Source organism: Cololabis saira, chromosome 1 (assembly GCF_033807715.1).
Source record: "Cololabis saira isolate AMF1-May2022 chromosome 1, fColSai1.1, whole genome shotgun sequence".
NCBI classification, from domain to species: Eukaryota; Metazoa; Chordata; class Actinopteri; order Beloniformes; family Belonidae; genus Cololabis; species Cololabis saira.
In genome coordinates this window covers 15,298,458-15,321,326 of record NC_084587.1, presented here as the reverse complement: position 1 = coordinate 15,321,326, position 22,869 = coordinate 15,298,458, and the positions used below count along the sequence as shown (strand labels likewise).

Sequence of the window (22,869 nt, the reverse complement as noted above, 5' to 3'; positions counted from 1 at the left end):
CTCATGCTCTACTGATGCGGTGTGCGCATTTGTGTGTGAGAGTGTGCATGTGTGTGCCGCAGGGTTAAGCTCTCTCAAAAGACCAGGCCACAATCTCCAAAGCGTCTACGCGACAATGCAACGCCGTAAAAACCAACTCATCGGGACACCGTTTAGTAGAGGATTACTGACTACGAAATGCACGTAAACATACGCACACCAAACATGGAGCTTCATCAGCTAATCAGTCCAAACTCGCTTTGTGAGTTTGGACTGAAAGGTTCACACTTTTCCTCTTCTCAACAAGCTTGTCCTTGTTTACTGTCCCTCTGAGCAGAGTGCTGATTGAGTGAGGTAAACCAACCTTTCACTACACTTGTAATTTTCTTTTGCTCAAACAGCCAACCACATAATCTCGTCCTTTCCCATGGTTTCCCCTTAAGCTACATAAGTACATTTCCTTCACCTGTTTTCATCTGTGTGCTCAAACAGCCAAACAGAAAGCCAAAACTGTAACACTGTATATATATATATATATATATGTATATATATATATATATATATATTTAAATAAATAAATCCTTGATAGAAGAGTATTCTCTGTCAGACAGAGGTGAATTACTGTAGGGTGTGACGGCATGAGGTATTTCCTGTACCGGTTACTATGACAGCCGAGTTGTAGCAGTCTACTACAGAATTCTGTCCAGAGGGTGGTCTGGATGATCCATTATGGATAACAGTTCGTTTAGTGTCATCATCTCCCCCAAAGCCTCAGAAGCAGCAAAGCCAATCACGGAGCCAACTCTCTTAATCAGTTTGTTGAGTCTATTGGAGTCACTGGCTCCGATGTTGCTTCCGAAACAACCCACAGAGAAGAACATCACACTGGCAACCACAGACTAGTAAAAGTTCTCCAACATTATGCAGTACACGTGATGAATGATCTCAGCTCCCTACCCGGCTTAGTAACAGCATCAGTTTTGGAGTTCCAGCCCAGTCTGCTGTTGATGGTTCGGCCTCCATCACTGTTACTTCATACTATTCAGGTAATCGTCCTTTTTTCACTAATATTTTCCATAGCTTTATCCAGACATGTCGACATCATTGTCGGAGGGAGGTATTGTCTGCATGCATGTGATAACGGTTATGTCTTTGAGATTGGACATCATATTACATTTGTGACATGGGTTGGGAGTCACCAACATTGGCCGAACCATGTCAGCTACATATATGCACGTACATGTATGCATTACGCAGTGACTAGTTCTGATATTGGGGTAATTCAGCCAGAAAAGTGTTTTTAATCAGAGACATTTTCATGAACACATGCAGAAGAATTAGTGTAGAAATGCAATCAAATTACTTTTCTCCCACTCAACTGAGCTGGTAATTCTCCTTTTTGAAAGGGTTGTGGCACATAAATTGGGATGGAAATGCTTATAGGAAATAAGTTATCATATATTAAACATGTTAACCACATAACTGATCATATGAATGATAAGCTGTCTCCCTCCAGCTAGCAAACATGGTCAACAGTGAACATGAAAGGATAAACAACATGAACATTTGATAACAATTCCTGATTTGATATGTTTGCACTAATCCGATGTTTTACTACATAACAAGACCGAACCCTGATATTTACTAATTGGTCAATATTTGACACAGATACGATTCCATTATTGGCTGAATGAGCTGTCTACCTAACCCCGTAAAAGAGGCTTGGATAGAACAAATATTTTTTCTTAACCTTATGCTTGCTAAGCAACATGACGCACTCGGTATTTTGTCATACCATAAGCAACCATTTTTATTGCTTTGTGCTCATCACAGGAACGTCCTGTACGTCATGCTACCATGTACGATTTCAGTAGCTCGCATTAGCTATGGAGGTGCTTTTTGATGTTGAGGCGTCAAAAGTTGAAAATTCCCCCAACTTTTGCGGGGGAAACGCTCCATCTATGATGTATGTTCTGATTTAGTGTGGCAATCCTTGACATGACTACAGTATATTCAAAGTGAACGGACGACAAAGTGAACGGACGACAAAGTGAACGACAAGTGGACGACAACACTCAAGACGCTTCCATAGCGTACATGTGAGGATACGCTAATACAGGATTAGTGCATTCCAACATTACATATACTGTATACTACATAATCTGTTTATTGCAGTTAAGCTTTTGCCTCTTCTGAAGGAATTTCAGTTTTATCCCTCTCTTCATGCATCACTTTGCTTATTTTTAAATAGACACCAGTAAATCATAACCAACCGACCCAGAGTAAAACCTTTTGACCTAGTAAGCTGTTGCAGAGTAACACTAGCCAGGAGGGATCAAGCACACAAACATACACATACACACACTGTCACACCAGTCTAGCCTTATACACAGTGCGAGCGACCAAGTGGTCACTCCATTTCAGAATGTGATCAGCCTGAACTTAGTTTAGAGGAGTTGGAAGGAGGGAGTGGCAGTTTTGATGGTTTTCGCTTAAAAAAAAAGTTGTTTTATTGAAAACCAAACATTCCATATAGTACACGTCACCAAACTGAGGATGGAAAAATAAACCAAAACAAAAACGGACTAACAGGTTTGTACTTTCAGCACTGCTGGTGCTTCCTCCAGCAGGCCGAGAGACCGACCCTCATCTCCCTCCAGACTGGAGTCCAGGCACCCTTAAATAGTGCCAACCTTAAAATGCTTCAGCCAGGACTAACCAACCCAAAAGGGGGATTTCTAGTAAACTAAATTAACATGAACCAATTATCAGATCGCCACAAGAATATAACTATAATAAAATATAACATTTCCAACATATACCCTGTCCATTAAGTTTCTTTCACTGTTATTTGCTAAAATTTACCTTAAACCCATTATCCCAACACTGTACACTCCCTGCCCACTATGGCCTGCACCTCCTTCCCTTGTTCAGATAACCAACCACACCAGCTCCAACCCAGGAGCGATCGACCTGAACCGAGGAGCAGGGAGAGCCTGAGTACAGGCATGTTTAACAAAAAAATAAATAAAATCTAAAAGGAAAACAGAATGTAGAAGAACATGAAAGAGTGGGTACCACACTATGTCACGGTTGGAGTTTTTAACAGTGACTGATTAAATAAATGTCTCGTAGAATGCATGTGTACATACACAAACACCAACCCAACCAATAACATGATGCAGTGGTGAGGAGGGGAATATCACCTTGTCACGCAGGAATAACCATACTTCTTAACAGTGAAAGCACTGACCCATTCTCTTATCCTTCCATCATCAACCTCTCTTTCATCTTGCTACTGATTCCTGTTCTGTCCTGAAAAATGGAAGTGAAACCAAAGAGGAAGTCTAATGAAATGTTTCTGTGTGTATCACAATCACAACATGACAAATGTGCGTAAGAAATAATTTTGATGTAAGTTTTGGCCTTGGTTAGTATTTTTTTTACATATTTCATTTAGTCAAATCAATGACATGTTTGTTTTTTTTATTTGCATATATAATTCCCTCAATTTTTTTCCATATTATACTGTTTCATAATAGTACTAAATTATACAATGTCATGGTACATTATATTTTTACTCTCCATTTCTTGTAATACCTGTTTAGATTATTTTCTTTCTTTCTTTTTTTTTTTTGCACCTCGAACCCTATTGAAATATTCTGATACGATATGGGACCTGAACCTCCTAAGACCTGGGGTACACCTATGGGGACGTCACTTATTTTGTTGTCTATAACATAATGTTTAATTTCTAACGGGGGCCCAAAGCAAAAATAAAAAGAATAGCACCGGGTCTTAGGAGGTTATAAGTGTCAGTATTTCTCCTTAAAGAGGAAATATTCAGGATGTAAACAGAAAAGATATAAGGAGTGACTGTTGTGAAAATGTAAAAAAAAAAAAAAAATGACTTCAGCAACTAGTGGATCGGTTGGTGGTCTTCAAAGAAAATTTGGTTTGTGTAGCCATATGTGAGCTTTACCAGCCGTCAATCAATGCTCCTACGTAAATGTGTTGCCTAATTTAATTTTTCCTGATGTGGTACAAAACAGTCCTGCTGGGCCCAGGAACAGCTGCCATAAATGTCAAATCCAGCTAAAGAAACTGTTTCTCGAACCAGGATGTAAATATATTTATTTCTGCTGCAAAGTCGGAAATTTTAACATTGTGATCAATGGAGATTTTTTTTAATTTATTTTTTGAAAGCCCTAATCTTAACCCTTTCACATGCCCACTTGAAATCACTTTTTTTTTTTAAATATTGACTATAGTAACAATAGTCCATAAATAAAAATTCAAGAAGAAAAGAAGTAATTTAGGAAATACTAAATTGATTTTTTTGTTTTCCCAATCTGACTGAATTAACTGAAATGTTATGAATTTACTTACTCAGTTACTGAGAAAGGATTGTAGAAGAGAAATTAAATGCTCTAAATGAATCCATTGCAGTAAAATATTATCATTCTGCATTAAAAGGAGGAATTTTAAAAAGTCAAAATATGCTTACAAATAGAGATACATAAAATTGAATAAGTTGTCAGCTTTTGAGTGCTTTGTATGTGTCATTTTTTTTAAATGCCACATACTTTGTAAATGTTATACTTTTCAAACACACACACACATATTAACTGAGTCAACCTTGATTTGATTAATTATGGGTATAAGCCCATGGCACTTTGTCATAAATTTTAATACCAACAGAAGATTTGTGAAGTACATGTGTGTTTTGGCTCAGGTAACCCGGGGTTTCTGATTTTCAACCAGTGCTGTGAGTTCTTACAAGCCCATCTTGTTTTACAGAGTCCCTCTAATAAACTGAGTCGGTTTGATCCGCGGCTCAAAGAGTCGAGCTGCTCTCTTCTCTTTCCGTCTCTGTCTCAGAACAAAGAGTAACAGCTGTGGGTCTCAATATTGCTGCTGTGTGGATCCGGTAGCCTTTTATCGGATGTGAGATACGTAATATGAATAGCTCAATAATCCGAAAAATCAACCAAAAAAATTGGTAATTTTTACGTTAACAAAAGGAACTTTTACAACCTCTGGTTGGAGTTTTTTCAAGCAATTTTACACGCTAACAACCTCTTAAATGTATTTAAATGACTTTCCTTTTGTTTATTTAACTCATACTTGGCGCTTGAGTTAATTATCAAGAAAGAAAGAGACTTTTTTTTATGCATCTAATAATTGTTGAATTCTGCCAAACAACTGATCAAATGTCAAAACTACTCGCTGTCCCTCAGTTAAAGATACGCTTCAGACTCGTGCCACACTGAAAGTGATATATCACTTCGCCTGAACTAGTTAAACTGACAACACAAAACTTGAGAAACAAGCACCAAAGTGTGCAAACAGACATAACACGGTTGCGATTTGATAAAGGGAAATCAGTGCACGTCTAAAGGGAGCCAAATACACTCTCAACAGTACGGCGTAGACAGACAGGAGTTTATCTGTGTAACCTAATAGACTCTGGGCCCTCGGGTGCTGGGGATAGCTGTGACGGCTGGGTGGGTGTGGACACAGCCGTTTTAAATTGTAACAATGAATATGACGGATCTTCCCTCACTACAGGTTTACATTCAACTAAATATCCGTGCAGTGTAGTGTGGTTGACAGACTCAAACATTTCAGGAAGAATTACAGAGATTTTTCGAAAGACAAATCCTAAAAACTTGAATGATACCCAATTTTTTTTTCCACATGCTGCATCCGCTGAGAAAATGTAGTAGAAATCTGTCAAACAGTGACCTTCTGACATCTCATCAAAACCCACCTTAACATTTATCAAATGTATCATCAAAAGTGATCAAATCTGTCATCATGTATCTCAGTGAGTATTTCCAGCCCATATGTCACACTTGAGCATCTATTTACATATTCTTTTCATGTGTGTGATAATCTCACAAGTGTACTTGCAAATTATAAGGCACACATACAGTACTTATGGTACAAATGTTCTACCTTTCATTCACACCTGTACACTGGTAGTGATATCTGCAAAAAAACACGCTGGAGACTGTGATCGGAAAGCCGCTGTACCACCTAAGCTTCGGTCATCCCTTTGATTTATTAGTCTTTATGTTTAAAAGCTGTTATGTAGTTGTCATTTTTCACCAAAGAATGCAATAGTATGACAACAAGAAAGCATGACAGGCTGTTGCCTGTAATTATGAAACGGTCACAATTTGAGAAGAAGAAGAAGAAGAAGTTCACAGTTAAATGTCACTCTCAGAGGCTTAAGCCACTGAGCTGTATAAAAGTTAAACACACAGAGTAAACACTCATAAATGGACACACTTTTCAAGCCCTGGAAAAGTGAAAACATCATTTTCATAATAGCATGTTGAGCAAGTGTTCCTTTAAAGCTGACAGTTGCGAAAAGCCAAACCAGTCAAGTTGGCACATACCGGCTTCATCCCTCAATACAAAACCCAACGAGATTCAACTTTAAAAGGTTCTCAGGGATTTCTTTTTGTTATTTCTGAAAATGGAAATACAATAGAAAAAAAAAGAGACACACATAGGGCTTGTTATTAACCAAACAGCGCTAAAGATTAATGGTCCAGCCTCTGTGGTTTCATGCTGAATGATGTGCAAATATGAGCTTCTGCACCAGTATTGTTCTTTTATTGTCATTTGGTGTTTATTTAAATATATAAAATATATAATTTTTTTTCTCCTCACAGTTTACTTTACTTCAACATTTTTAATTAAATTTTACAATTTGATTAATAGCAGGTCAGCTAACATGAGGGCAGTGACAGGCCGAGCAGAGCAATATATCTGCGTTGTATTTTTACCTCGGCCCACACGCTGAGCAAAATGCCAACTCTCGGCCTTGAGAAAGGCACACTCGCAGAGACACAGACGCACATGCAGACATGCACCCTCGGACACGACAGGTCAAGCCCAGCCAGCCATCGGAGCAACCGCAGAACATAAACAACTTTCACACACTCTGTGAATCATCTGAGATTTTCAGTATAGTTTAAGATAAATATATTCAGCCACACGTATAAATATATGCCGCCATAATTATTCCTTGTGACCACAAATGACCGTGACGGGAAGTTAGTTCCCACAGTTTCAGCAGCGTTGCAGGCCCAGCCCTGCAGTACTGGGAATCCAGGGCTCAGTTTACAGCGCAGACGGCTGGGTCCGGAGTGGAAGGTGCTCAACGACAACAAACAGCGGTTTGTTGGGTTGAATGCAAACTGGAAAAATGTATGTTCTCCAACTGAAACTATGCTGTGAAACACAAAGGGGAACACAAGAGGAGAAGGGAGTTTCGACATTTCTCCGCTTACGCCTCCCCTGGTCTGCCATGCTCACTTTCCTGTCTCCATCCTCGCTTACACACACATACACACACGCACACACACACACACACACACACACACACACATTCACACACACACCTCTCCCAGTGGGCAGCAGCTGTTGGAGTGCTAATCTCCATTAGCTACTGAACTGGCTTCTATGGAGAGGGCTAAGGAAAATGTGCCTCTCACTCTTCTACCACCTTCTTTCAAGTGATACACTGAGACCATGTCACAAACAAAAAAACTTAAGTTTTTTCTTTAAATAGCCTCTTTAAGATTTGTCTGCATGTCAGTTTGAGTCATAGTGAAATTGAGCAGCTTGTGATGAAGCAACAAGAAAAAACAAGAACAAAACAGAACCAAAAAAAAAAAAAAAAAAAAGCCATTACTCACCAACATTCAAGCTTTGTTAGAACAAACATATGAGAAACATTACGATATTTCAGCACTGATCAGCTCTGTGATTGGTGGGAAACCGATGAATGAAAAACATGACTTACAGTCTGTAAAGCTTTGTTGTTCCCAGGAAAAGTAGCTCGGGAAACACGGCCAGATTATTCCGATTCAGGCGCCTGTGAAAACACAACATAAATTAGCTTCCTCGCTCCTTTCAAACAGTGCGGGTGAAGCGAGAATACGTGCACATGACTAGCCTTTTAAATTGAGATATGTGTTTCCCAAACATAATATTCCATTTTATTATTTCAATGAAATTTAAATGCAGTTCAGAGGTATTTTGGAGCGATAAAAGGAGAATGATGGAGAGAGTTTCTCAAACGCACACACACATATTCATGGATGGATACGCAGAAGAACACTTTTTCAGCTACCCATAGTTTAAGGGGTACAATATTGCTGCCAGACAAACAGCGAAACCTGTGTAAGATGACGGGAATGGGAGGGGGGGAGGAAGGGAAGGGAAGGGGTTCGGATGAAGGGGGAAGTGAGGGACTTTTTTTTTTCCACAAAGACAGAGGAGAGGAGACGATGTGGGAAAAACAAACAGGCAGTCTGGCTGGGCTACCGAATGTGTGAAAAGGACCCCACTGAGTAAACAAGGCCCTCACAGGGGAAGAACCCACAACAACTCATCATCATACACACACATACACACAAATACACACACACACGGGGGACTTGAGAAAACTCGGGTGAGTTTAATAATCTGGGTGCGATCATTTAACCCCGGTTGAGTGGAGTGAAGAGGTTTGTGTGCCAGTGCATGTTAGTGTGTGTGATTGTGTCTTGATGTGAGTTAGAGGAGAGCGAGGCAACAGAATGGCACAATGAGAGACAGGCTGCTGAAACAGTTTAACCCTGACACACACACACACAAACACACACAATGACGGGCCCGGCGACGGATGCTGTGCTGGCTGCTACCGGACAGGAATGAAGAGCGGGCAAAGAAAAGGACTTCAGGAGAAACTTCAAACTATAAGGAAAGTGCAGTCCTGACTAGCAACCTGGAGTTTGCACGATTTACATACACATTCCTATGTTAGGTCTGAAATATCCCAGAATTCACTCCAACAAAATCCCAACTTTAATTCAAGGCCTCAAAAACTTCCCTCTTGTTCTGTCATTGATTTTTTTTTCTCTCATAACCCCTTCCTTTCACCTCTTCCTGCTTCTCTAGAAGCCACTGCGAGCTCTCCTTAAATAACATCACCCACTCCGCATCCATCTTCCACCCAGGAGTGCACAGATATACGAACACGCTCGCGCGCATGCACTCACAGTCATATTCCACAGTTACATCAGAGGCTCCTTAAATATTTAACGGCGCACAGAAATGATGTTTCTAAATTATTCACTCCTCTTCCGTTAACACGGGCTCTGACAGCTAAGAGCCCCACACGGTCCCACAGAGAGGCCCACTCCCCCTGCTGCTCCTGCCCAGCCGTGAGCGCCCGTTAGTGGGCTAGACATCCCCCTGGGAGGGTGTGTGCGGACTGGTGCTGGAGTGACGATGCCAGGGAGGTGGTATGAGCTCATCCTCTTAAAATAGTTGTAGTCTGACAATGCTGTCAGACTTGGAGACTCAGAAAATGAATTAAAGACACAGAGATCAAATCCAGTCTGCAAGACAGCACCACAAGGGAGTCTATCTATCTAAATTCACTTTATTGATTCGATAAAATATGATTATAACCTCTCCGGCATGTTGTGGGACAAAAATCAAAGCAACATGACAGAGATAATTTATATGTTTTACATATTTGGCTGCTCGTGTACAATATGTTTTTTTCTTGGCTTCACTGTGCATGTGTCATGGAGACAATAAATTATTGAGTTAAACAGTTATTTCTTCTTCTTCTAATATTTTGCTTTTTTTTATCTTCTCAACGCAAAATGAATATAAAAAACAACCCTGATCACAAAAGCTGCATATACACGTTCATACCCGATGCATCTCAAAACAAGGTTACCTTTTTGGTGAATAGCAGTTGAATAAATCCTGTTTTCACAGTCTCTCCATTTCTATTTGTTTCCTTTTAAGCTATTCGAGGATTATGTTTACAACTGTTGTTCAAATTATTGTTTTTTTTTTACCAGGGTTAATCCATTACGGTATTGTAAAGGCCATTTCTGATAATCAACATACATTCACCATTGGCTATGTCAACATTAGTCTTTCTTAGTTTTAAAATGCTGTTTTAAAAAGGACCTGGTCCACATTCCTACTAGTGTGGATGGGATCTCTTTGTCGGACAAAATCCCTGTCCACATCACACCAATACTGCACGTCACACATCTGCCCATACTCATTGAGCACAAGAAAAACATTTTGTTGCATACTACTCTCATAATGAACTGAACTGGACTGTGCTGCACATGTAGGTATTATGTAGTATTATTTAATTAAATAATTAATTACTAAATCACTATGAAATTACTATTATTACAGCATTCTGCAATGTGATGATGTTCTCATTCCTCTATTTTCTGGTCCACAGTCAACAGCAAGCCACTAATGTCTGTGGTCACTGGCTCAGACATTGTGGTCAGTTTCCCTGTCACTGCTGGTATTTCTTGCTGCTATTGCACCTGAAGGAGGGAGACGGTGCCCCAGGTTCAGGTGGAGGTTGCCTCATGTTGTGAAGCACGGGAACAGGCTTCGCTGAGTGGCTAACGCCCCCAAGTTAAATGACGACGTTTGTCACACAGCCGATCCAATCAGTCTCTGATTCCCCAACAACTGTGGTCGAAAACCTTGTGGTATATTTCTTTCTCCGCCACATTTTTTTAGTCAGTTGGCTAAGCCTTCGGACAGAAGGGTGCTACAGTGGCAGAACAAACTGGCTGTAGGAATAGGGCTATGGTATTTTTTAAGCCTGGTAAATTGGGGAAGTAACTCAGAAGACCTACTCATGATAGTGCACGGATGCAACTTCATTGCTGTTTCCAAAATGCTTGAAGTTTTGTGTACATCAACATCATACCCCAACAGATATGTTCACAAACTGAAACGGGGTCTGCAGCGCATCCAAACGTTTCCGTTTGAGGGATGACTTTGCTGGAGTAGCATGGACATGATGGAGTACTATAGATGCCAGATGTATCTAACAAAATGTCAACGTTTAGGTTTAATCCTAACTAAGAGCTGAAAAGCCCATTAAGCAACTTCACTGTTACAGACATAAAATCAATGAAATAAATGTGTTATCAGCCAAAGTATGTACACTACACATAAAATAAAAGAGCTACTTTCATCAACAGTTGTAACAACTCATGTTCGAATGGCATTTGTCATTATTTGAACACACTATCAGATATTGTGTACCCCCTACTTGTCACAGAGTAATGTAAATTAATGCAAGGTATATGGAGGTTAAGTTACTTAAAAACCATGACAATACTTTAGTTCAGCTGTTATTTTAAGATGAATTAAAATAATTTAAGCTATTGCTGTAAACATGCTTGACTGACCAGCTATACCCTTTCACCTCAGGAAACTTTTCTCATGAAATGGATCTGATATGACTCCCATTCACAGCCATTTCCACAAGAACACAACGTACCAAACCAATCGCATTGGTGCACATTTACGTATCGAAGCGATAAAGACTTAGGATTCGCGTGATCCTGCCCAACCAGCTGACATACTGTACTAGTTAAAAAAAAGTACAAATTACTTTTGTGAAATATCATTGTTCAGTTCAGTAATCGTTGTCTATAATCAAATGAGTTATATTCAGTTCAGAAATTGAACCCAAAGTTTGTAAATTATTCAAACTTCTAGATTCAATCCAGTAAAAATTAACTGATTAGCAACCAGTATGCTTCAAGATGACTCCTCAATTATCTATCCATCCATGAACTTCCACTTATCTTAAATCGGGTCATGGGGGCCGTAGCCTAAGCAGAAAGGCCCAGACCTCTCTCTCCCCGGCCACCTTCACCTGCTCTTCTGAGGGAACACCAAAGCGTTCCCAGGTCAGCCGAGAGATGTAATCTCTCCAGCATGTCCTGGCTCTGCCCCAGGGCCTCCTCATGGTTGGACATGCCCAAAATACTTCACCAAGGAGGCTTCCAGGGGACATCCTCACCAGATAACCAAACCACCCCAAGAGGCTCCTATTGATGTGGAGGAGCAGTAACTCTACCTGGAATTTCTTCACCCCATCTCTAAGGGAGAGTCCAGCCACACGCTGGAAGAAAATAAGAATAATATATATTGTCTTATTTACCACTGACAGTGTATCTGAGCCTCTCTGTTCTTTGTCCTCTATTTCCTATCTGCCTTTCCCAGCTGGCCTTCAGCAGGAGGGTCCCCCCTTTGGAGCCAGGTCCTGCTCAAGGTTTCTTCTCTCTTAAAGGGGGATTTTTTTCCTTTGGCTTAAGGTTTGTCTCCCACTAGGGGAGTTTTTACCTGCAATTGTTTATTTCATGCATGGGGTCATGCTCAGGGTCTCTCGAAGGCGCCGGGAGACAACTTGTATTGTAACAGACACTGTAAAACTAAAACTGAATTGAACTGAATATCATTTTGACTGTATCAGCGGGATCTTGTATTTTTTTCGTTAATTCCCACAGTTCATGACTGTAGGTGAGGCTGGGAAACATAGCTGGCCAGTAAACAGAAAGCCTTGCCTTTTGGCCCACCTCTCCCTTCACCTCAACATATCAGTCCAGAGTTTGCATTTCTGCAGACGCCAGTTCCGTCTGCCTCTCAACCTCTTGCTCCATTCTTCCCTCAATCATGAACAAGACCCCATGATACTTACTCCTCCACTTGAGGTAACACTTCACTTCCAACTCGGAGAGGGCATTCCACCCTTTCCAACTGGAAACCATGGTGTCAGAATTGGAAGTGCTGATTCTCAATATCAGCCGTTTCACACTCGGCTGCTCTAGAGAGAGGTAAAGATCAGCTCAATTAAACTAACATGACCACATCATCTGCAAAAAAACAGACATCGGATCGTTTGGCCACCAAACTGGACCACTTATCTGCCTTGGATGCACCTTTTGTTATCTGGAATCAGTGACAAAGTTGCAGGCTGACAAAGTCCAACTCACCTGGAAGAAATCCCATTACCACTCATGTGAACCAGAGTCTTGCTCCTTTTGTATACAAACTAAATAGCCTGAATAAATGTACCCAGTTACCCCAGACTCTTGGAGGATCCCCCACAAAGTACCAGAGGTGTCAAGTAACAAAGTACAAATACTTTGTTACCTTACTTAAGTAGAAATTTTGGTTATCTATACTTCACTGGAGTAATAATTTTTCAGACGACTTTTTACTTTTACTCCTTACATTTTCACGCAATTATCTGTACTTTTTACTCCTTACATTTTAAAAACAGCCTCGTTACTCTATTTCATTTCGGCCTTTAAAAAAAAACTATCCAGTTAAATTGCTCCATCCGGATAGAGTGAATTTGGTTGTGGTGGAATTTGGTTCCTGCAACTAAACTTGGAAGTACATTCCAATAAGCATTAGGATAAATGATAACATGCCTCTGAAGTTTGACTTTTTGCACCATTACAATACTTATAGGCAACTAGTCATCATATCTCCTGCTCTCTGAAACACATGTTAATGCTCAATAGTACACATATATGGTTCTTTAATATATTTGCATTATACTAAGATGCATTCATTTTCAATGGCTTTTGTCCTTAATGGCTTTTTTCCCCCTTACATTACTTTTACTTTTATACTTTAAGTAGTTTTGAAACCAGTACTTTTATACTTTTACTTGAGTAAAAAACTTGAGTTGATACTTCAACTTCTACAGGAGTATTTTTAAACTCTAGTATCTATACTTCTACCTGAGTAATGAATGTGAATACTTTTCACACCTCTGCAAAGTACCCAGAGTGGCACAGTCGAATGTCTTCTCCAAGTCAACAAAACACATGTGAACTGGTTAGTCAAACTCCCCTGATCCCTCCAGAACCCAAAGAAGACTATAGAACTGGTCCAATGATCAGAGCAGAGCCCACATTGTCTCCCTTAATCTGAGGTTCGACAATCGGACTGTCTTTAATAACATCCCTGCACCGACTTTACCAGGGAGGCTGAGGAGTGGGATTCCCCTGTAACTTCCCCCTTCTTAAAAAGGGGAACCACCACTCCAAACCAAACCAGAGCGACTGCCACATGTTGCAATGTTGCAAACAAACAAAACACCCCTATAACATCCAGGGCCTTGAAAAACTCAGGATAGATGTCATCCACCCCCAGAACCCTGGCACTGCAGGGCTTTTTAACTACCTTTGTGACCTCAGCTCCGGTAAAGGGCAAGCCTATCCCAGCACTCAGTCTCTACTAGGGAGGATGTGATGGTTTGAATTGAGAAGATCCCCAAAATATTCCTTCCACCATCCATTGACATTCCCAATCGAGGTCAACAGCACCCCACCTCCATCATACACAATGTTAGTGAAGCAATGCTTTCCCCATCTGAGTCCTCTAAGATTAGATGATTTGCTAAAATGTGAATTTCAATTTACTTCATTCGATGTTTATTCATAACAGGAAAAATACTTAAAAGTTTATAGCCTATGCTAGTTGTTGCAATCGTCCCTAGTTGAACCTTCTTGTTTCAAGACCTGAGAGAATGTATCATTGTTTGTGGGTGTGTGAATGCAAATACCACAAAAACAGCTCCACGGTCATTTCTCGTTTGTCAAAGTCTGACTAAATGTGAATGAAGACAGAGTAGCAGTAGTCTGAGGTGTCAAAGTGACTCCTACGAGTTAATGCCACAGTGCAGTGTGGTGATAATCCCTGCAGTCGTAAACAGATGCTGGAAGGCCACAAACCACACAGTAAACACACTCATTCTGTCAGGCATGCATAGTGCGCCACAGCGTTTTGCATGCAAACTCAAATATCCACAAACATAAAAGTAAGAAACACGTCCACAGGGAACACGTGTCGTGTGACAGACTTATAGTTTCTGGCTGGTAATAGAATAACAAACCAGCTTAAACATCAATTGTCACCCTACTGTGCAGTAACAGGTTGTCTGTGCTGAAAAATCTAAGATGCAGACTCTAATATCATCTGTTATGATAAAGCTACTAAAAGACACAATTTTTGCCTCGAAACACAGAAAATGCATTAATTCTGTAAAAATAGAATAGAATAAAAATAAAAATCTAGCAGCATTGGTGCCCTGAAGACCTCTTTGTCTGAATGTTATGTGAACTGGTGTTTACCAGCAAATATGACGAATGGGGGCTTCAGCAAACACTCGTACAAATCTTTCTTTGACAAAACTGCCGTAGAGAAAATGTCTTTGTATCTTCTCTGTGCAGATAATTTCAAGCTCTGCTGCTCAGTTACAAAAAAGAGAAAGAAAATAAAAAATTGAAAGTTTGCTCTGAATGATCAGCAAGAACAATGTTATCTCTTGCAGACTTTAGAGCTAATCATACGGCACTAATCCAGGACTTTTCCCACAAGTTCACCAAACACATTCATTTTCTTATTGTCCACTTATTAAGACACAATCACTTGGTGTGATGCTTAATTATTTAGTTTGTAATAGATACATGTTGCAACCAGTAATCAGTTTAATAATGATTGCTACTCTCAGAGTAATCTTTCATAATGTGATTACTCAGTTACAGGTTAGTTATCTCAGTCTTCACCTGACTGCTGTTCTCTGGCATACTTGTCTCACTGCTTGTAATTGCTTTTTTGTTTTCTCTGCATGTTTGTGGCTGTTATCTCCTTCACTCTCACAGACTTTGAATTAGATGGGTGCTATAGACCAGTCAATTGTGAACGCAGGATAAGAGGATCAGTAACTCTTCTCTTTCCTATGCTGCACCCACAGAGAGAGAGCGAAGAATGTATTACATTCCTATACACACATGACAATAGACAGACTGAACCACATGGGTCACGAAGGAGCAAAAATGTAAAGGGATGTTAAACAATGAATGATGGACAGGCAGTAGGCCTAAGTGGGTTTGGTGAGGGGGGGGTGGGGGGGTCGCAAAAATCAGGATAAAACCAGTACTGACGGAGCAGCCTTGCATAAGGGAATGCGCATGCATGAGTGTATGCATACACATGAATGTGCTCGTGTATGTGCATGTGTGTGTTGTGACATGCCCATCTCTCCCACACCTCCTTCCACCACCAAACCCTTCTTCCTTAAGGCTACTGGCCCACACCTGACCCAGCCCTGCCTGGCCCTGCAGGGACGGTTGAAAAAGAGGATGAGAAGAGGAAACATTTTCTACCCCTGTGGGGGGCAGTCACTGCAGATCCGTCAGCCCAGCTTAAGGCCCTCTCCTCCGGGCAGTTGTGCCCAGCAGGCTCCATCCAGCCCCCAATAAGATCGAGGCCTTTGAAATGAGCCCCCCGACTCCGGACTCCAGAGACGTGCCTTTGTCTGGCAACTTGGGAGTGGGGGGCGGGGGGGCATTGATGACTGACTCCATCTTTGTATTTCTGAACATGCCACGCTGGAAAACCCCGAATTGTAGTCGGACATACTCACAAGGCCAGCAAAATAAGACGACTATGTTGGTGTCATTGAATTAGTCACAGGTGTGTATTACCGTCAAAGAGAGACGGAGCATCGGCGATGCTGTTTACTGAGCAGGCTACATTGCATGTGCACACATGTCCCAAAACATGTTTTGCTCAGATTTATTCATGAAAGAAGGCATTTACCAGCTTTAGCCATGTCTTTGTACTGTATAATGTCTGATAACTGTCAACGTTCACAGACAAATCCTGACAATACGCAGTTCGATTTTGTCCTTTTTGTCTACAGTTCTGGGCAATAATTCCTCAGGGTGAAGCTCAGTGCTGCTTGCATGAGAAACACCAGCAGATTCCCTATAGCGGTCCGCAGAGTCTCCGTCTCTGTCAACAAAGAGCAGCTATAGTGCAGCACCGAGCAGGGAAACGGCAGGCGTGATAGGACAGACACAAGGAGATTCAAAATTTTCATCCCCATGACTCTTTAACCAAAATAATCTGTCAAAAAGACAAAATAAACCCTTTGGGTCCTTTTTATACTTTATAACTGTAAATATTTGCTTGTAGTTACACCTTTGATCTCTCTGCACATGCAGGCATTTTGTTTTTCAAAAAGCTGAAGCAAGGAGAGAGGATTTTTATGTGACTTTAATTAAAAGCTTGTCACTAAGCCTCCTCCGCATTCCAGTGTATCATTGGCCACATAACTCAAACACATACTTATGCATACACATATGCATTTTATAAACTACAACTCCCTAAAACTAGTGATGCCTGTACTAAATGATGGCATTGTTATTGGTGAAAACAGTGGAAACACCCATCTGAATAAGTAATAATACATCCCTACCACAGACTACACATCAATTAGCCTTCAGTTTTATCATCAGTTTTGCCTCAGTCCTCCGAACACACTGGCAACGAAGTTGCCGCTCAGACATCAAGCAAAGTTGACAGTCACACAAAAGGCGCATCCCCAGTCAGGGGCTCACATTCCCCCTTTTTTCTTGCTCTTTCTTAAACACACAGACTAGAAACGTAAGAATGCCATAGTAGTCTTGGGGTCAATTTCTAACCATCAATGATTCTAGTGCTGAAACAAACTTCAGCTGTAATGTATTCAGTACCTTGTTTGCAGTGGCTGCTTCTTACCGACAGCGTCGTTTAAGAGGAAAACTTTGAGACAGTCACAATCTCACCATCATACTGGCCCGCTAGACCAATCTAGCATACTCAAAATCTACAATACAGGCTAATTCCCTATAAATATACATCTTTGTGATTACCTGTGGTGTTTTGAGACCTTTAAAACCCCTTAAACTCAAGCCTATTCTCAGGCTCCAGCTCTAAAATAGCATGTGCCCCAATGTACCATGTACATGGAGATCTCATTTTTAACATGTTAAACAGACCAAATAAAACAAACATACTGTAGACATAAAGAAAAGGCAGGTTTCCATTGAAGGTTTTCCTCCTCGGGAGCTAACGGGACAGCCCTCCTCCTTGGTATTATCAGTTGTGGGCCTGTGTCAGGCCTGGTAGGATCCACTGACTTCACAAACTAACACGCCATCCCATTTGGCAGCAGTTATACACTTGCTACATTTGCTATTTGCCAACTATAAATAAATAAAAGAAGGGAAGTAAAATCAGGTGGGCTGAACAAAATCATCTCAAGCCAATCACAAACCCAATCTGCTCTGAGTCAAGTCCAAATCCTTCTCAGCGGTTTTCTGGGAGCATGGTTGGGTATACCGAAGGAGGGAAATTGCATCATCCCCTTGGGAGTTCCTGAAAATTCTCATTGCAGGGCCATTCCTGGTAATGGAGACACTACCAACAGCTGAGGGCCCCGTAAAACTACAAGCTGCATGTAACTACTGTATATGTGAAAATGAAGGATGGCAGATGCATTCATTTGTCTGAAAGCAAGCATCAATTTAACCCATTAAGACCTGATGCAACATATGGATATTGCATTTCCCATAAATAGAGGGTTATCTCAGATCTGAATGAGTTCAGTACAATATACATTGATGAAAACAGTGATTAGCTATACAGCGACCAAGCATTTGCAGACACAAAAGATTTACTTACAATCTTTCCAGCTCTTTCAAGTCCTGGAAGGCTCCTCTTTCAATTGTGGTGATTTTGTTCTCCATTAACTGCCTGCGAGAGAAATATTGAGCGTGTGAGGCTATGAGAACTAGACTGGAAAAAAGAAGACAAGGACAATGAGAGTGATGGACGGAGTCCTAGAGCGTGAGAGTTAGTGAAACTATGATAGGCTGAGGAGAAGAGGAAAGATGGGGGGACTGGGCTGAAGATAAGTAAGAAAAAAGGACGACAAGGAGAGGAGGCAAAAGAGATTGACGTTGGTGAGTGAAGGGAGGGAGGGTGGGAGGAAGAGGAGTGGAAGTGGCTGTGAAAAAATAAATCAAACAACATTGCAGATAGAAAATGACAGAAGGTTGAAACAGAGTGAGCGAAAAGACAATCAGTAGTTGACTGATGCTGCCCCAGAATTGACTTGAAAAGTGGCCCATCAGTGTGACAGCGACTCATCTATCATCCAATTTACTCTATCCGACCACATCGCTGTGACCACTCATTCACTTACACGAGCTAAGCTGCACCACCATCACTGTGCTGAACAAGTCAAGTAACAAAACACATAATTATATACTGTGTGCATGGGTGTATTATCAAACCACGAGCCCCTGGGCACCAACTTGTGAAAGACCTCCACTCATCCCATATTCAGATCTAGACACAGGGACCGATAGAATCGAAACAACCACGAATTACGCTGCTTTAATTTGTGGTTCTTGTGTCTCAATTATCTCATAGATACTTGGTACATTTTTGCATTACACCGTGGTCATTTCACCAATCTTAGTGGCTGTTTTGCGTGTCTGGTTGTTGGCTTTTGTTTTTTCTTTTGCCTCTTTGAGGTTATTTTGCATCTCTTGTTTGATCTCTCACCCCCCCATTTTGCATCTTTTTGTTTTTGTCTTTGTGTCATTTCCCTTTTCATTTTACTATTTTGAGCACATGCTTGTTTTTGTTTTGTTTTTTAGTCACAGTAAGCATTTTTTGAAAGTTTTGATAGTTACTTCAGTCTCATTGGCCATTGTATGCATTTCATTAGTATGTAATTGGAATCATTTGGATTTTTTGGCAATGTTTTGACCAAAAAATGTCTCAGTTTGCCATTTGTAAATTGATGTATGACTTTTGTATGTTATTTTTGGTCATTTGTCACTTTCACAAGTTTTAACAGCATCCTTATGTCACATATGAGGCACTGACATGTCTCTGTTGTCTTAAGATGACTAAGACATAAGACATGTCTTTGTTTCCACTTTGTTTGGTTGCCTTTGTGTCCTTTCAAAGACAAGATTTGTGACCCCATGAAAAACAATAAAAAGAAGAAACTCATCAAATTCTTGTACAATAGTGTCTGTTTGGAGTAATTATGTTTGAAAACGTATCCCACTGAAGCTGGTATTGTCAGTGTGCAGGCAGGTGAACCTAGAGTCACAGGAAACATTGAAAGCAGCGACCACAGACCTGAGCGCTCTTGCACACACACATATGTGCATAAACACGCACATATGGACACACACCTAATTAAAGATATAATCTCCAAAGGAATTCCAACAATGTGTATTCATTTCCATTTACTTTTAGCCACTAAATAAAGCACTGGCACGCGCGCATGCACGCACTGAGAAAATGAGCAGGCTGTCCCACCAGTGGAGGTGCAGGATTAATCTCAGGTAAGAAACCTGTTCTTACTTGACTCTCTTCTTCCCTTTCCTTCCTCTCCACCCTTCCCTTCCAGCAGCTGCATTCCTCCCTCCGCGGTTACACCTAATGACCGCTATCTCTTTTCCTTCTTGCCCTCCATTTCCTCGCCAGCGCGTTAATCACTCCTGCACATGGGGCTCCGGGGCCCGGTGGTTAAAATAAGCCCCGCCTGACACTTCCACTGGCAGATTAACACGACGGCATTAACAGGTGCCACGCCGCTGCCCACCAGTGGATGCGGTGCTGCATGCGGCATCAGCTCTGGGGCTGCATCGTGCTGCTGCTATACACTTGATGATCAGAAACAGTTAAAACATTTTTTGTTTTGTGGTCTGCTGTTTTGGAGGGGAGGGAAAGTTGCTAGAAAATGCATGGGGCTTCATGTCAGAACTGTGCGTGAGGATATTATTTTTCTTCTTTTTTTTTTTTTTTTTTGACATCTGTGAAGAGTGAGAGGGAATAAAATAAACCAGATGAATTGTACTTACAACACTCGCAGATGCCTCAGTCCTGCAAAATCCGCCTTGGTGATTTTAGTGAGGTTGTTTGCATTCAGGTCCCTAGACAGAGACATGATTAAAGAGGGTGTCAGTGGGCTAAAATAGAAATAATACTTCAGTAAGACAGGGGCAATGCTTGTTCTGATCTGCTAAATACGTATTTTTTTTTTCTACTCCTTCTTCCTTTTGTAACTTGATTGTCAGAGAAAGTAAGACAAGCTGCGGCTGCAGCATTATGCTGGGCAAATGTTAGTTTCATGGGGTCTTTGCCTAATAAAATAAGGTCTGTTTAAGTCGAAGCCCACTTGCCCAAATCCGTTTTTGATTAACTTGCTGGTCTCCATACAAACTGATGTGGTCGACGGAGGCTGTGGTAATACAACAGTGCTAAACCACCAGCATGACCACAGAACCCACCCCCCCTTCACATTTGCGACCAGCACTGGCGTGTCCTGACATTTACAATAAGAATTAAACATTACGAGAGGATTTCAACGATCAATCAGGTGGATGTATGTTCATTTGCTCAACCTGAAATACATTTTTGCCATATTAGTTCGGAAACCTCTGTCGTATTTACATGTGGTACCTAAAGCAAAAGAAGCTCCTAGGCTTTTTTAAAGACTCTCTAAACATGAATCAGACAACTAAATGTTAGTATCTGCTGGTGTTATTCTCCTGCAGCTGGTAGCAATAGACTATAACTAATTTACGACATTTTGGAAAAGTGAGATCAAACATTTTTTTCAAACTCTTTAAATAACAGTTCAGACTTCCAAAAGGACTGACAAACACACACACGTTAAGGATGATTTATGGTTCCGCGTTACACCAACGCAGAGCCTACGCCGTAGGGTACTGCAGCGACGCATACCCTACGCCGTCGATTTAACGCGGAACCATAATTCAGGCTTAAATCAATCATTTGCCTCGCACTCTGCCTGTCACCAAATTTGCTGGGAAATAGGCTGTTAAAAGTCCGGTCCCCCCCCCTCCACCCGCACGCTACTCACAGTCTCTCCGCGTTTCGGGGGATGTTCCTGGGCACGCTGCGCAGTCCTTGGCCGTGACAATCCACGGTGGTCCCGGTGCAGGAGCACTGAGCCGGGCACGGCTGGCCGTGCGCCCCGGCGGGCAGCAGCGCCGCCAGCGCAACGACCAGCAGCCAGGGCAGCGACGCCGGAGAGCGGCCAGCGGGGCCATCGGGGCGCGGAGCTCCCACCATCACTGCGGCACGTGTGGGCCAATATGACACCCGCAAAAAAAATCTAAGAAAAATAGCTACAACGGCGTTAAAAAAAATTGTTTAGATAAATATATATGTAAAAGCCTCTGAATCCTCCGAAGAAGCTCACCAAACTCACACGCAACGAGATGCAGTCCTCCTTTTTTTTCCGTCGTACTCCCTTTTCCAGATGCGTCTTTTTTTTCCAAATTATTGCTGTGAATTTACATTTGGGTCGCCTTACAGGGGGTGAAGTGTGAAAAGTCTGTGAACTGATTGTTTGGTCCCACTGAGATGGAAATGAACAAGACGGTGGTCCGGCTCTGTGGCTGCGCTACAGCGCAAACTTCCACATGTCCCCGGCATGCGGTTCCCAGGTCTCCCCGGTGTGTGCCGTGTCTGCGGGTGTCAATGCGTGTACGTGGATCCGGCCAGTAAAAAAAGCAAACAAAAACAAAAAAAATCAAAACCTTTTATCCTTGATGCGATCCAAAACAGCTCGCAAGCACACCCACTTTGTGTGTGTGTGTGTATATAGCCTATATATATATGGATATACGCAGACACTCCAGGTAAGGTTGTGTTGGTTATTAATTCACAACACGCGTCCGAAGCAGCGGCAGCGCTTTGGTTCCCCCAAAAAACTCTGCAGAGGTCACCCTGGCGGAGAGATACTGATTCCGATAGTACGGGATACCAAATTGGTAAGTCAGTGGCGAGGGTGCAGCCAATGTGGACTGGAGTGGCGAAAAAGCCCGTGAGAGATATGCGCGCAATACAACAATCCAACTGTGCGTGGTGCGTCAAAGCGCTGCGCTCCAGACTGAGAGGGACGGAGAGGAGGCAGACGGGAGCGGGCACGTCTGCAACTGCGTCTCTTAAGGCAACTCTCTCCCTCTCTCGCTCTACCTTTTCACACACACACACACACACACACACACACGCACGCACGCACACACACACATGCGCGCGCGCATGGGCAGGCATGCACTGCGTATTCCCTCAAGGTATTAACAGGTTTCCAACCGGTCGTTGGTCAAACAGCAACAGTTTGACCTGCAGGGACTC

At 41.7% G+C, this 22,869-nt stretch overlaps 1 protein-coding gene across 16 annotated transcripts in view; it reads right to left on the bottom strand.

Annotated features, from left to right (window-relative positions):
- Positions 1-22,635, bottom strand: part of slit2 (slit homolog 2 (Drosophila)) — a 139,819-nt gene extending 117,184 nt beyond the window's left edge. For 13 of the 16 annotated variants that reach the window (XM_061708201.1, XM_061708758.1, XM_061708360.1 and 10 more), the window contains exons 1-4: positions 21,590-22,634; positions 20,565-20,636; positions 18,361-18,432; positions 7,802-7,873 (exon numbers count right to left, since the gene is read on the bottom strand). In XM_061708201.1, the coding sequence (XP_061564185.1) occupies positions 7,802-7,873; positions 18,361-18,432; positions 20,565-20,636; positions 21,590-21,801 (428 nt within the window). In that variant the 5' untranslated portion in view covers positions 21,802-22,634. Of the gene's footprint in view, positions 1-7,801; positions 7,874-18,360; positions 18,433-20,564; positions 20,637-21,589 lie in introns of all 16 variants that reach the window. The other 3 variants (XM_061707987.1, XM_061709173.1, XM_061709096.1) reach the window with 3 other exon arrangements.
- Between the last annotated feature and the right edge of the window lie 234 nt (positions 22,636-22,869).